Source organism: Microtus oregoni, unplaced genomic scaffold (genome assembly GCF_018167655.1).
Source record: "Microtus oregoni isolate MIOR12 unplaced genomic scaffold, Mior012 000055F_ref0000237, whole genome shotgun sequence".
NCBI classification, from domain to species: Eukaryota; Metazoa; Chordata; class Mammalia; order Rodentia; family Cricetidae; genus Microtus; species Microtus oregoni.
The window spans coordinates 10445443-10459411 of NW_024543831.1; the positions used below are offsets into that span (position 1 = coordinate 10445443).

At 36.9% G+C, this 13969-nt stretch overlaps 1 protein-coding gene across 1 annotated transcript in view; it reads right to left on the minus strand.

The window, feature by feature from the left end:
• Positions 1-13969, minus strand: part of Atm (ATM serine/threonine kinase) — a 106240-nt gene that overhangs the window by 16299 nt on the left and 75972 nt on the right. Inside the window, exons 45-56 of the mRNA XM_041638438.1 lie at positions 12928-13047; positions 11335-11569; positions 10509-10676; positions 9379-9492; positions 8355-8569; positions 7609-7816; positions 6611-6724; positions 5797-5955; positions 5048-5186; positions 4867-4949; positions 3084-3224; positions 2044-2160 (exon numbers count right to left, since the gene is read on the minus strand). Of these exons, the coding sequence (XP_041494372.1) occupies positions 2044-2160; positions 3084-3224; positions 4867-4949; positions 5048-5186; positions 5797-5955; positions 6611-6724; positions 7609-7816; positions 8355-8569; positions 9379-9492; positions 10509-10676; positions 11335-11569; positions 12928-13047 (1813 nt within the window). The remainder of the gene's footprint in view (positions 1-2043; positions 2161-3083; positions 3225-4866; positions 4950-5047; positions 5187-5796; positions 5956-6610; positions 6725-7608; positions 7817-8354; positions 8570-9378; positions 9493-10508; positions 10677-11334; positions 11570-12927; positions 13048-13969) is intronic.

Consider the following 13969-nt stretch of genomic DNA (forward strand, 5'->3'; position numbering starts at 1 on the left):
GAGACATCTCCCCAGCCCCACATATTAAATTTCCGTAAAATAAAATACAGTGTCTGAGCTTTACTCTGCCTGAAAGCAGTACCTTTAGCTGAGGCAGGAAGAAAGGGTTATTCTGAAAGTGAAGATGGTTAACAAAAGAGTTCTACTTTACATTTATTGTGTTTGAGATGCAAATAACCTCACAGGAAGTAGTCCTTCCAACTGGTTACGTGCTAGGTGACCATCTATCTTTAGAGATCAAATGAAGGACAAACAGGGAGTCTTTAAAAGCAAGTTAGATTTCCAAAGAGCGCAGGGACACAATCCATAGGTAAATTCTTCTAGCAACTTGAAAGGCTTCAAAAGCCCAAGCACACTAGGACATCAGCCCCAAACACTGTCTGAGTCTGAGTTACAGGTGACCTAGCCTTAAACGGGTACTCTGACGGGGTAGGGGTGGAGAGAGAAAGGGAAGCGGAGAGAGAAATTAAGAGCACTTATTCTTGCAGAGAACCTGGGTTCAGTTCCCAGTGCCTATATGGCAGCTCATCTGACCTCGGAGGACACCACACACAATGTGGTGCACAGACACATATGTGAGAAAAACACTCATATACAAAAATAAATCTAAAAATAAAAAGCTTTCACAGAACCGTAACTACATCTGTTGGACTGGGAATGTAACTGAGCTGGTAGCATCTACACTGGGCTTTTAGAAATATATCCCTGAAAATATTTTAAGGCTTATTCAGTTTTACTGATTTCCTCCACCCCCATCTACACCCCACCCCAGTGCTGGAGATAGAACCCTGAGCCATGTATGTGCTAGGCAAGCAATCAACAGTACTTACAAAATGTCTTACTGAAATTATACCATCAAAAATTATTTTGAAATAAGCTGATATTTTTCAATGCCATTCCACTTAAGATATATCTCAGCTTTCCTTTACATTTTATGCTTTCCTAATTTTTTTTAACCCATTCCTGTATTTATTTTGTTAATGCCACTGCTAGGCAGTTACTCTTATTTTCCTTCTTGCGCAGGAACTATGTTAATTTTATCTGAATTGTTCCAATTTTAGTATATGTGCTATGAAGTGAGTTTAATGTTACTCTTTAACTTGTGAAGGGAACATTTTCCCACTGTATTTTCAAACAAGTATTAATGTTTAGGTTAGCTCCTGATAAAATACTTAAATTTCTAGAGAAAATACTTACAGAATCTACCCTTCTGAAAATAAAAGAGACAGATAGTTAGACTGTCTGGAAAGAACTGGTTCTCGACTACAAGGTGAATTAAATGCTTTTTAGTTTGTTCATATATTTCTGGGAAAAGGAAAACGCAGTAGCAGTAAGTCCTGTTACAGCAGTGACAGAGGACGGAGAGGGGGGTGAGACCTGGGAACAAAGCCAGAGAAGGACACACCTACAGAATTTTATCTCTTATGTTTATTAATTAATTAAAATAGTTGGTTCTTATATTAACTAATTAAGAGTTAATTAAGAAGCCAAAGATCAGCTAATAGAATAACATGACTTGAAGATTTCTACTGTGAAGGAAATGGAAATGGGTCTAACTCCACTGACTGTCCTCTAGCAAAATCTACCAAATTATAGTTGCATGTGTCCAATCACCTATTAATCCAAATTTTGGAAATCTTTCCAATAGACTGACCTGAGTATGAATGAAACCATGACCTAATAAACGATACACATACAAACAACAGCAAAATCCCTATAGTTCATTACAATAACGGCAGACAGAATATTTCAGGTAACTACAGGAAATATCTAATGGTAAATAACTTTAATGATAATAAAAATTGTATTGTCCAACCAGAGAGTGGCAATCAATGGCCTCTAAAGAAAATAACAGCATCAATCTATTTCTGTACAGCATGTAAGCAAAGAATGGCTTTACAGATTTAAAATGCAAGGGACCTAAGTGGCTCTCAAAGTCTAAAATATTCACTATTTGTTAATTTACAGAAAACATTTGCTCATCCTTGGCACAAATAGTACACTTTACTTGGTGAAGCACCAGAATAGAAGCCAGTAAGTTACCTTGTATGTGCAGATAGTCAGTTTCCTCTTTCTAGTCTCAGTGTTTCTCTGCAGCAGTGTATTGCACATCTGGAAAACCTGCTGCATGACAGCATCTTGCCTGAGGTCATCACGGCCCTTCAGAACAACCAGACATAAACAGGTACTGTAAGTACACAGTCATCTAAGAACAGCAGTACAAGGCCCTCAGAAATCAATCTGAGGTATGCTCCGTTTCAGAGTCTCTTGAATAATTAATAGCTACTGTGATTCTTTCATTTAGAAAAAACTATGAAACTGGGAAGCAGACTAATACAAAAGACTAAGTTTCTCTTGCTTCACTATTAACTGAACTCTCTCACCTGAAGGCACAAACAAAACACCCAGCTAAAGTAATATCTCATCTCTTTTCTATCTTCAGCAGGACCTCAAAAGCACCTCCGCAAGCAGAACAAAGCAAGGAATGCTGTCACTTTCCAGTACAGTAGCAGATGGCGCAGTACCAGGCCCAGTATATTAAGCAAGGGCCTTAATATACTGTTCTAATTACCACCAAAAGTTTTTTTCAGAAACAAGCTCATGGTGTGTATATACTTTGGTAACATTCTTTCTCTTGAATCAGCCATACAACGATAGTACGCTAAACCCAGTAGTGCTGACCTACAATTTCAGGTTCTCCAGAAGTTGAGTTGAGAGGGTCCCAAAGTCAAGCTCAGCCCAGTCATCTTAACAAGATCTATTTCAAATAACACCTAAACAAGAGCTGGGATGTAACTCACAAGCAGAGAATTGTTGAGCATGAGCAAGGACCTGATTTTAATCCACAATATCAGGAAAAACTTTCTCTGATAGTCTTTCAAGAAAGACACACAATAAAAAAGCAGTCTGGTTCTAGCAAACTGTATGTCTACTTCACAGATGTTTCCTACCTGTCATTATTCAGGATAAAGCTAGAGTCACATAGCCAGCAAATGAGAGAAGAAGACAACATCTACTCAAATTGTTCTTGACTTTGATGTCATTAACCCTCAAAGGACTATACCAGAAACAGGAAGTCTTACCTTGACAAGCTGTCTCCTTTCCTTGCCGTCAGAACCCACACAATCTATTATTTTTGGTAAATTTAAACCTCCTGCTAAACGAAATTCTGTTTTAAATGATTTTATAGTCACCAGATTTTCATACTCTCCCGTGGGATCAACCTAAAAAATGACACATAATTAGTATAGGAGAGATAAACACTGAACACTGAAGAAAAACAAATCATAAATAGTAAGCGAAAAACAGATAAGAACAAACTGCTGGTTAATAACTGGATCTTTAACTTACTTTGTTTAAAGTCAGAATAAATGACATTGGTAGGTTTTTATTTCATTTGCTTGTTTACTTTGTATGTGAGTCTACATTTGTATGTGCCACCATGTTGGTCCCAGGGTTGAGCTTTGTTTACAGGCTTGGCAACAAGTGTCTTTACATGGTGAGCCATCTTGCCAACCCAGATTTTTAAAATTACATATAATTTAGTTTACTTTCTTAAACATCTTTTAATAAAACTTCAGCATTTCAAGTCAATTAGAATAGTGTTGCTGAAAAATTAGAACTCAGTTGTTATTTACATCTATTAAATCATCTAAGGAATTATTTAATTCACAAAAACATCAGGTTAATTTTGAAAAGTGAAAATATTCAGTTAAACAACAGAGCCTCAATCAGTTAACAAATATGATTCAGTAACAGGTCAGATTCAGTAACAAAGATACTAATTTTAATATATAAACTCACACATCAGTTTGTAAAATGATAACCATAACTGTTACATGCATCCTGTCTACATGGTACTTCTAGTAATAAAAAAAAGACCACTGTGAATAGCTAAATTTAGTATGTACACACAGCAACTTAAAAGTACTGTAGTACTGTAATACTGTTGTTCTATTAAATAATACAATACATCACAACCAATACTTCCACTATATAAAGAATTATTAAAAAACAAAATAACTGGTAAAGTGCTTCCTTACCACGAGCACCATGTCCCCCTACCCCCATGCAAGCATGTACATACTTGAAAAAAGTGGAGCAACATGAAGTGAAACAAATTGAACGGGCCATGGGCCTGCAGTCCCAGGAACTAAGGAAACTGAGACAAGGAGGGCTGTCAAGTTTCAGGCTTGCCTAAATTACAGAGCAGGTTCTAGGTCAACTCAGTGAGATGCTGTCTCAAAATTAAAAGTATAAAAAGGCTTAGTATAGGGGCTGGAGAGATGGCTCAGAGGTTAAGAGCATTGCCTGCTCTTCCAAAGGTCCTGAGTTCAATTCCCAGCAACCACATGGTGGCTCACAACCATCTGTAATGGGGTCTGGTGCCCTCTGCTGGCCTGCAGGCATACACACAGACAGAATATTGTATACATAATAAATAAATATTATTAAAAAAAAAAAGGCTTAGTATAAAAAGGTTTAGTCCTTAGTGCTAAAGTAATAGTAAAACAATGGGAATTCTCAGAAGCTTGTGACTATTTTTTTTTTGGTTGTTTTTTTTTTTTTTTTCGAGACAGGGTTTCTCTGTAGCTTTGGTGCCTGTCCTGGAACTAGCTCTTGTAGACCAGGCTGGCCTCGAACTCACAGAGATCCGCCTGCCTCTGCCTCCCGAGTGCTGGGATTAAAGGCTTGTGACTATTTTAAGGCTTAGGGAAAGGAAATCTAACATAGACAATATCTAGTTGGAAACACATGAAACTGCAATGACTAGCCATTTGGACTACATAAAAAGGTCTACAGATAATTTAATCTACTAATGTGTAATTTAGTATTATTAAAAATCAAGATTTAATGGTAAATTACCTTAATTTCCATAGTGGGAACAACAACATCTTCTAAATTCTTCAGTTTAGTGATTGGCTGGTTTGCTGGAATATTGATGCCTTCTATATTTAAAAATAAAGAGTTTAGTGACAACAGTAAACTGAGGAGTATCACTGAAGGTCAACTGAAACAACAGCAGCAACAACACTTTCAAACATACTTCTCTGGTTCCTCCACTGAGAGGCATCCAAGTTTGCCAAAATAATGTAGGCATCACAGAGTGCCTCCATGTCCTTCACCATCTTACACCTCTCACTTCTGATGGTATGGATTATCCTGGTTGCAGCCTCTGTTCGATCCTATCATCAACAAGGAACAAAGAAAGACAGAACGAGATCCACTGAACCAAGCTTCTTGGAGCTACACAAAGAGAATTTATATCTAGACAATGGAAGGACTATAATTCCTCAGATATAAACAAAACACCCATACAGTGAATGACATACACACATAAAATCCAAGGTTAAGACTTGTGTACTTTTCAAAAAATCTGTTTTTCTGAGGTTCGAGAGATTGGTCTGATGGTTAAGAGCGCCTGCTGCTCTTTCAGAAGACCCAAGTTCAGTTCCCAGCATGCACATGGCAATTCTAGGTGTAGGGGATTAAAACACCTCTTTTGGCCTCTGTGAGCACAAGATACATACATGCAAACATACGTATTAAAAATAAATCTATTTAAAATCTAGATTTTCTTTGTCTATTGCTACAAGAAAACAAAACTAAGCCAGTATTTATGCTCTGGAAAATGTTCAGGGATTGTTAACAAATTTTGGGTGGCATCATCATAATAAAGTATTTAGAATCTACTACCAGCAACACACATTCCTAAAATCTGAGAATTAAGAAAGGAACACTCTGAGAAAAAACAACCACGACAACACAAAGGGCATTTGTATTTAATCTGAATACCTCATCAAGCTGAGAGCTTTCTTTTGGTGCATTTTTGGGTATTCTACTCCTTCTTGCTGCCTCTGGTTTGCTCAAAAGTTCATCTTTGTTTGCATTTGCTAAAGCCAATATAATGAACAGAGTATGATGGGGGTGATCCATTGAAATCCTAGAGATCAGCTATCAGAAAATTAATAACTATTAGTTTTACCCAATAGAAAAAAATTAAATATACACTTTAAATTTTGCTTTACATATAAATTCAAATTATGTCACTACTGTGCAGTAAGTAGTACATGTCTGTGTGAAAGAGAACTAGGAAGGAACATGAGAAATAAGAGACAAATTTATCTGTAATAAAAGAAAACAATTTGATGTTCTAATGGTGTAGGAGGTTCTTCTGTTTGTGTGTTGCTTTCATTGGTTGAATAAAGAGTCTGTCTGTCTTGGCCTTTTGATAGGGCAGCCCTTAGTGGGCAGAGTAGACAGAACAGAATGCTGGGAAGAAGGGAAGTGTGGCAGACGCCATGCAGCTCTGGCCCAAGATGGACGTAGGTTAGAATCTTTCCCAGTAAGCCACGACCTTATGGTGCTACACAGATTATTAGAAATGGGTTAGATCAAAATGTGAGAGTTAGCCAATAAGAGTATAGAGCTGATGGGCCAGGCAGTGTTTTAATTAATACAATTTCTTTGTGGTTATTTCTGATATAAGCTAGCCGGGCAGGATGCAGCTGCTCCTCTTACTACATTCTGATTTCTCACTTTCCTTTATATTTTATTCAGTAATATAAAAGAAAGGTAATTATTACATTTTGACTTCAAGTCTACTTACATTATTGAGAACTTCATGAAATCCTAGGCCTCCCATCATTTTGGTTCCCATTCTAGCAGCCAATTGATACATAAGAGGCAAAAATTTATATGATGAAATCTTCATTCCATCTCTCTATTATTAAAAAAAAGCAAGATTAAGACATGTGTAATATAACCTCACATCTAAGCCAAAATGATGATAGTAAAATAATGTTCCTCTACTAGCACAACCTAGTGGCTATCAAAACTTCACGAACTACACAATTTCCCTTGTCCCTTGGCCTGTCTCAAAGACTTTCTAACAAAGCCTAGGAAGCCTTGATTCAGTGATAATAAAAATACTTAGCCCTAAATTAAGTTGCATCTCGAGCTGGAATGCTAACCACTGCATACATTCTAGTGACTCTGAGGAACACAAATGTGGACCCGAGTCCTACTATGCTCTCCATTCCAAGAAGTCAGTGTATAACCAAAATGCAAGTTCTTTTCCCTATACGCCAGAAATAATGAAGTTAAATACACACAGTAGTATAGACTGGCTCTACTTAACCCTGAGTTTTATTATTCTTTTCATTCCAGAGAAACATTTTGCCTTCAAACTAATTGACAATATTTTATAACCATATCTTAAGATTTTTTTTCAATAAAAACTTAGAAAGTATTCCTGTATATATTATAAAATTTCTTTATTTGTAAAAGCACTCTATTGGGAAAAAAAATCCCTTAAAAGTATTTTAAAAAAAGGAAAAAGGAAAATTCTTGCTTAGGATCATATTATCTTTAATGGTTTTTCTATTCCCCAGTCTAGCATTCCCTTTGAGGCACTCCCATATGATATCTGCAAGGATAAATCTCTCACCCCTACACAAACCTGCATCATTTAGAGCTTATACTTATTCTCGGAGCACCAAACCCACTGCTGGGGAGCACAGGGATGTAAAAAAAACCAGACACTGAAGGGGCTTATGCCTCAGTTTTTAAAGCAGATGCTCAAATGCTGGGTTGAGTAAGACTTGCCTTCATCATGCCATTGACTTCAGCAACTCCAGAATTTTCAAGCCAGAGGGAGCAAAGCCGGAATACCCACACATCATGCTCTTCTCCACACAGCAAGCAGCTGATGTAGTTCTCAACTGCCTTACACAGGAAGCGCTTACGGTCTTCTCTCAGCGCACGGAGAGCACACTCATCTAGCTCCAGCTCTCTCTGAACCTTTACTGTGTATCTTGCATTTGATAAATTCACACATAAAAGTCACAAAACTTTACATAACTATAAAATCATACATCTCATACAGCATAAATGAAAAACAAGGTATTTATTCCCAAGGGAAAAAAAAATCTAAGGATAGTGAAAGGAACTAAATGTCACAACTGCAACCTATAAAAGTCTTCCATAAACCCAAGAACAGAGTGGATTCTATAGTTAATTCTCTGCTTATTCCAAACACACAAAACTCAATGCAGACTTAAAGGAACTTGACAATGCCAAAGCAGGCTTCTGTGCTTAATTTCAGTACCTAGGAAAACCAAACAACTAACATTCACGTAGTCTGCTAAGAGCTAAACCAAGATATCAGCTCTTCAGAGAAGAACATCTGTCAGTGTACTGAAGACTGATTGAAGCTGTAACTACTGATAAAGTCTGTAAAAACAGCCAATTTATGTGTTCAAAACTGTAATTTAGATGACAAGTTCGAGTCACATTTCTCATGAAAATTCTCCTTTAGCCGAACACAATACCACCACTTGTAGACATATTACCTGTTAGTCTGAATTTTATGTTCCCTTAGAAGGCCCACTTCTTCTTTGGCTCTTTTTAAGAGGGCTTGCTTGTTTTCAAATTCTGATGATTTCATGTAGTTTTCAATTCTCTGGTACTGAGTATCAGAGAAACGTGCTAATGAGAGAAATGCCTTCATCTGTCCATTTCTGAGCTCACTGCTTTCGCCATCATAACTTCCAGCAACTTTCACTGCCTTCAACAACATACAATCAGCTTAGTTCATATTTACAAGTGTTAAACAAAGCTAAAGAATTACTCAAATCAAGGTAAATCACTTATGTATACGTAAATGCCAAACTTGATGACCTGGAACCCTTATCAGATAAGAGATGCTATGAACTGTGTGAAATGAAGAGCTCTTTAGTATCAGTGACAATTACATTTCACTTTTCATATTAAATTTACTGAGTAAAATAACTATTTCCCAAATTAGTGACAAGGAAGGATAAAAAGGGAGAAATAGTAAGGTCAATGGGGACTAGAAGTGCAATCTTATACCGTGCCCAGTCTGATTTGGGGGAAGGGGCATGGTCTTATCTCAACGTGGTATCCCAGACTTTGGTGACTCCCCATGGGAGGCTTTATCCCTTCTGAAGAGGAGATGGTGGGGGTAAGGGGAGCAGGAGGTGGGAGAAGGGTAGAGAGAGGAAAATGGGGATGGAATATGAAATTTAAAAAAAAAATCAATTAAAAAAAAACCTAATCCCTACTTTGGGTAGCTGAACCACATACAGTGACAATGACATCTTGTATGTTATCTAATAAGATAGTTTGTAAGATACAATAAATTCTTCAAAGAGTAGTTAGGGGTGGTTCTAAAGAGTAGATAAAAGACACACATGTATTTAAAGTTGTTCCCTCTTTTGTAGCATTCTGTTTCATTCTGCTCTAAGGATTACAGATCCCCAGCAGGAACTGAGGCATGAAACTACACTTGCATTTGCTTAGGATCAAGTGTATTTATGCTATACCTCAATCTTCAGAGTTGCACCAACAACCTACCTTTTCTAGGTAGGTCTGCATGATGACTGCAGGATTTTCCAAGCAGGTTTCCGCCAGCCAGTTGCCACAAACCCTCAGACACTCAGCATATATGACTTTTAGACCTGCATCATTCTGTATTAAGACGTAAAAATCTTAAAATGTCATTCCTTTTCAAGATTACAAAAATGTCCTCCATGTAGGTAGAAAAAGCACTCAGAAATATTTTTATTAATGTTTTTACCACGTAACTATTAAAATAAGTAAAATATGCAAGTTCATGAAATAACCACCCTGATATATCATCTTCATCAACAGAACAACAACTCACATTTACTTAAAAATGCCAGAAACCTTCCAACAGATTTGTGTATATTAATTTATGATATTCTTTCTTTCCTTTTTTTTTTTTTTTTTTTTGGAGACAGGGTTTCTCTGTAGCTTTGGAACCTGTCCTGGAACTAGTTCTTATAGACCAGGCTGGTCTCGAACTCACAGAGATTCGCCTGCTTCTGCCTTCTTGGATTTAAGGCGCATGCCACCACTGTCCAGCTTAACTTATGACTTTCACAGGAATCCTATGAACTAACTAGGTATATCATTATTACTTACTTGACAATGCAAAAACTGAGTATACAAACAGCCCATACTTTAGGGCCTGTACCATTATGGAATATTTAAGCAAGTTGTACTGGCACCCAGTGCTTTGTTATAATAAATAATTCCTGGCCCTACAAAACCCTGAACTGTCCACTGAATATGATATTTTCAGAGTACTTAGAATGACAAACTGTTCTAACTTGTTTTCTACTTTTCTTCTCTCAGACGTTTCTAATTCCATTTTTGTTCTTGCTACTTCAAAGTTATAATATGTATTTCCATTTATTTCCTCTATATCATTCTTGACTTCTATAGAAAACTGAAAGACTTTGCACTGGGATCAATTAAATGAATATACTACAACACGGATAGACTCATTTTAAATAAGAAAAAGTTTCCTAGTTTTATATCTGAATTAATTTTCAAAATTCTTTTTCATAATATCTTGTTCATGGGTCAGTAATTTCAAAACCTTAATCATATTCTGAAGCACAGAAATGCTTTTCAATAACATGAAAACACTAAACCAGCCAACTAAACCAAGCACATACCTTTTTAAAGCTGGAGTCCAACTTCTTGATCATTTGTTTGAGAATATTCAGGGCAAGACCCTGCTCCTTTTTTGCCCAGAACACTTGTGCCTCTTCCAAATGCCACTCAGAGACTCCACAAATAGCTGAATTATATTGTTTAATTTTAAATATTGCTCTTTCAGGGAGCTGCAATAAAAATAGCATATGGAGATAAATACTTTTACCACTAAGATTAAAAACCAAAGAAGCAATTACCATTCACCAAGAACTTCACTATTTGTTCGGGACTATCTTTATGAGCTCCCTGCTTACTTACCAACCTGCAGACCAGAGAATCTTGCATGTATAAGTATGTGAAACCATTGTTTTGTTACCTTTATCTTACAGGAAGTTATCTTCATTTTATAACCAGGAATTGGGGCAGAGTTCAGGTTTTTGTCTAATTTCAATATAGAAGTTTTGTTTGGTTTTCTCCTTAATATTGGAGTTTGATTCCACATACTAGTCAAACAAGCATGATACCACACAACTATAGTCCTAGCCCTTTTTTCAATGTGCATTTACGACAGATCCTACTAGGTTATTCAAGTTGACCTTGAACTCATTTTGCCCAAGTAGGTTCTGAACTTGTGATCTTCTTACCTCACCCTCTACAATAACAGGATTATAACAGGTCTATGCACAAGCCTGGCTCAACATGAAATCTTAAGTAATTTTATACATAGTAGTGATTTCTAGTTTTCAATGACATTTCTTCTTTACATTATTATACCTTCTGGTATCTGAGTAATACAGAAGCCCAAGAAGTGAGATGACAAAATTTTACAAGGGTTTTTTTTTTTACCTGGGTGTTCTTGAAGGTTCGGGCCAGAACAGAGAATTCTACAAGGTGTTTGGTAAGAATGTCCTTACAGCACCCTCCTTGGGAGTTCTCCATTTCCTTTTGCGCCAGGATCTCCAGAATGACTGTGCGTAGAGCCATGAGAGGCTCCTGAAAACTAAAGTCACTGTCCTTCAGAAGCTGGGAGTGTTTCTGCCACTTCAAATACACTTCAGAGAGATCTCTATCTGAGACTGACCTGGAAATCAAGTCACATAACTTATGTGAGTAAAAGAAATTAAAAGGAAAGGGCCCTCAGGTTCTGAAACTTAAGACACTGTATAGGAACTTTTATAATAGCAAGATTAGAAGTTACAAATAGCCCTAAATATTTAGACCTGTAACTATGTAGTCAGAGGTCAATAGGAAGGTTATAGATAATGGGTACTTAAAAGGTTTTCTAAAAAGGCAGCCTTTCTAAACAGATTTTGTTTTGAAATGAGAATGTTGTAATCAGACATATAAAGATATGACTACTCTAGTCCTCCATGCAGCAAAGGAGGACACATCCTCAAGGAAATCAACTAATTCCATTAATTACCTATAAATGTCAAAAAATCAGTTCACAGAAGAAAGCAGCTGGCATTTAAAAAGATTCCATCTGCTTACATCATTAAAGCAAAAGAAAATGCAGAATATAAAGTTCATTAATATGAATACATTGCCTTTCACAGGCATAAAGTAAGAAATACTATCTTATCTTTCAAGACTTGTGTTGACAGGGAGACTAAGGAAATGATGAAGCAAATGTGAGGAATCATTCTAGTTGCCTGACAGAGAAGGAAACAGTAATGCATGTAATAATGCATGTACATAAAAACCAAACTGCTACTTCCTCCACAAATGACACCAGAGTAACCGACCTAAACATTTTAATCATAGACCTAAAACATTTTAAGCATAGGAACCTCTACATACTCTTTTTGTGTGTGTGTGTGTTTTTAAATATTTATTTATTTATTTATTGTGTATACAATATTCTGTCTGTGTGTATGTCTGCAGGCCAGAAGAGGGCACCAGACCTCAATACAGATGGTTGTGAGCCACCATGTGGTTGCCGGGAATTGAACTCAGGACCTTTGGAAGAGCAGCCAATGCTCTTAACCACTGAGCCATCTCTCCAGCCCTCTATATACTCTTAAAATTAATGAAGATTCTGAAGAGCTTCCCATTTCAATTCTTAAGTTATACCTGTTAGCATTACATTTCTCATCTGTGAAAAATCTAAATTGTATTTATTACATATACTAATAAATTTAAATGATATCACAGTGTGTCAGATATTGAGTGTGCTGAGGTCACTTCCTGGTTCACAGATGACATCTATCAAGTTTATTTTATAATAATTCTCTCCCTTTTGTCCTGTTGTCTGCCATCAACACAATGCTTCATCCAGGCCAACATAGAAGTAGCTAATAATGGGTTGAAATCTTTGAAAACCATGACCCAAAATAAACCTTTCCTCACGTAACTAAACAAATAAACATGCCCATCCATCATATGTTACTACAGTAACAGAATGCGCTTCAGGCTTACCAAAACCTATGAACCACACACCTCGAGAAAATCTCCCCAATGTTTTCCAGTTCTCCAAGTGCCTGCAGTCTACTAAGTGTGGGATACAGCGAGTACACAGATTCAAGGCTGCCCTTACACAACTCTTCAACTTCTTTCAATCTAGGGGTAAAAGAGAGAAGAGTCTGAAATTCACAAGTTTTAATGCACAGAACTTCTATTCATATTTAGCATATGCTTGCTGCTGATCTAACAAGACTACTACACACAAACAGTGATGATGACACAGCAATGCGACCAACACTAGCTTTAGGGTCACCCAGTTCTAAACTGAAAGCCCAGTTCTGCTATGTCTGTCTACCCTTGAATCTGCTACTCAATTCTGCCACCGCTATTGTTTTTCACCTTTGAAGTTACTTTAAAGAACGTGTGTAGAAAGAGCCTGACAAAGTATGTAGTATTTTATATTTATTTATTTTTAATTTATTTATTTTACATACTGACCATTTTCTACTCCCTCCTTTCCTCTTAGTCTGTCTCCCTACCCTCCTTTTGCTCCCACCCCCCTGAATCCATTTTTCCTCCATTCCTGTTCAGGAAAGGGTAGATCTCCTATAGATATCAACAAAACATGTCATATTAAGTTGCAGTAAGACTAAGCACCTCACCATGAATTAAGGCTGGGCAAGGTGACCCAGTATGAGGAGCAGGATCCTAAAAGCCAATAAAAGAATCAGAGATCACCTCTGTTCCCATAGTTAGGAGACTCACAAGAGGACCAAGTTACACAGCTACATTATATATGTCAGTCCAATGCATGCTCCCTGGTTTTTGATTCAGACTCTATGTATTCCTAATACAATCACTTTAAGGGTAAAAAATATTGTTTGCCATATATTTGGTTTTATAATATCAGTGGTTATTGTTAAAGCATTTATTTTAACTTGTTATAGCTATGTTACATCATGTGTCATCTCATGTGTGACTCAAAGCAACCTAGAACCTAGAAGGACTATTGCTCATCATCTTATGAAGCAGAGATGCAATGGTAAGAGAGTGCAGCCATGGAACTAGAGAGGACAAA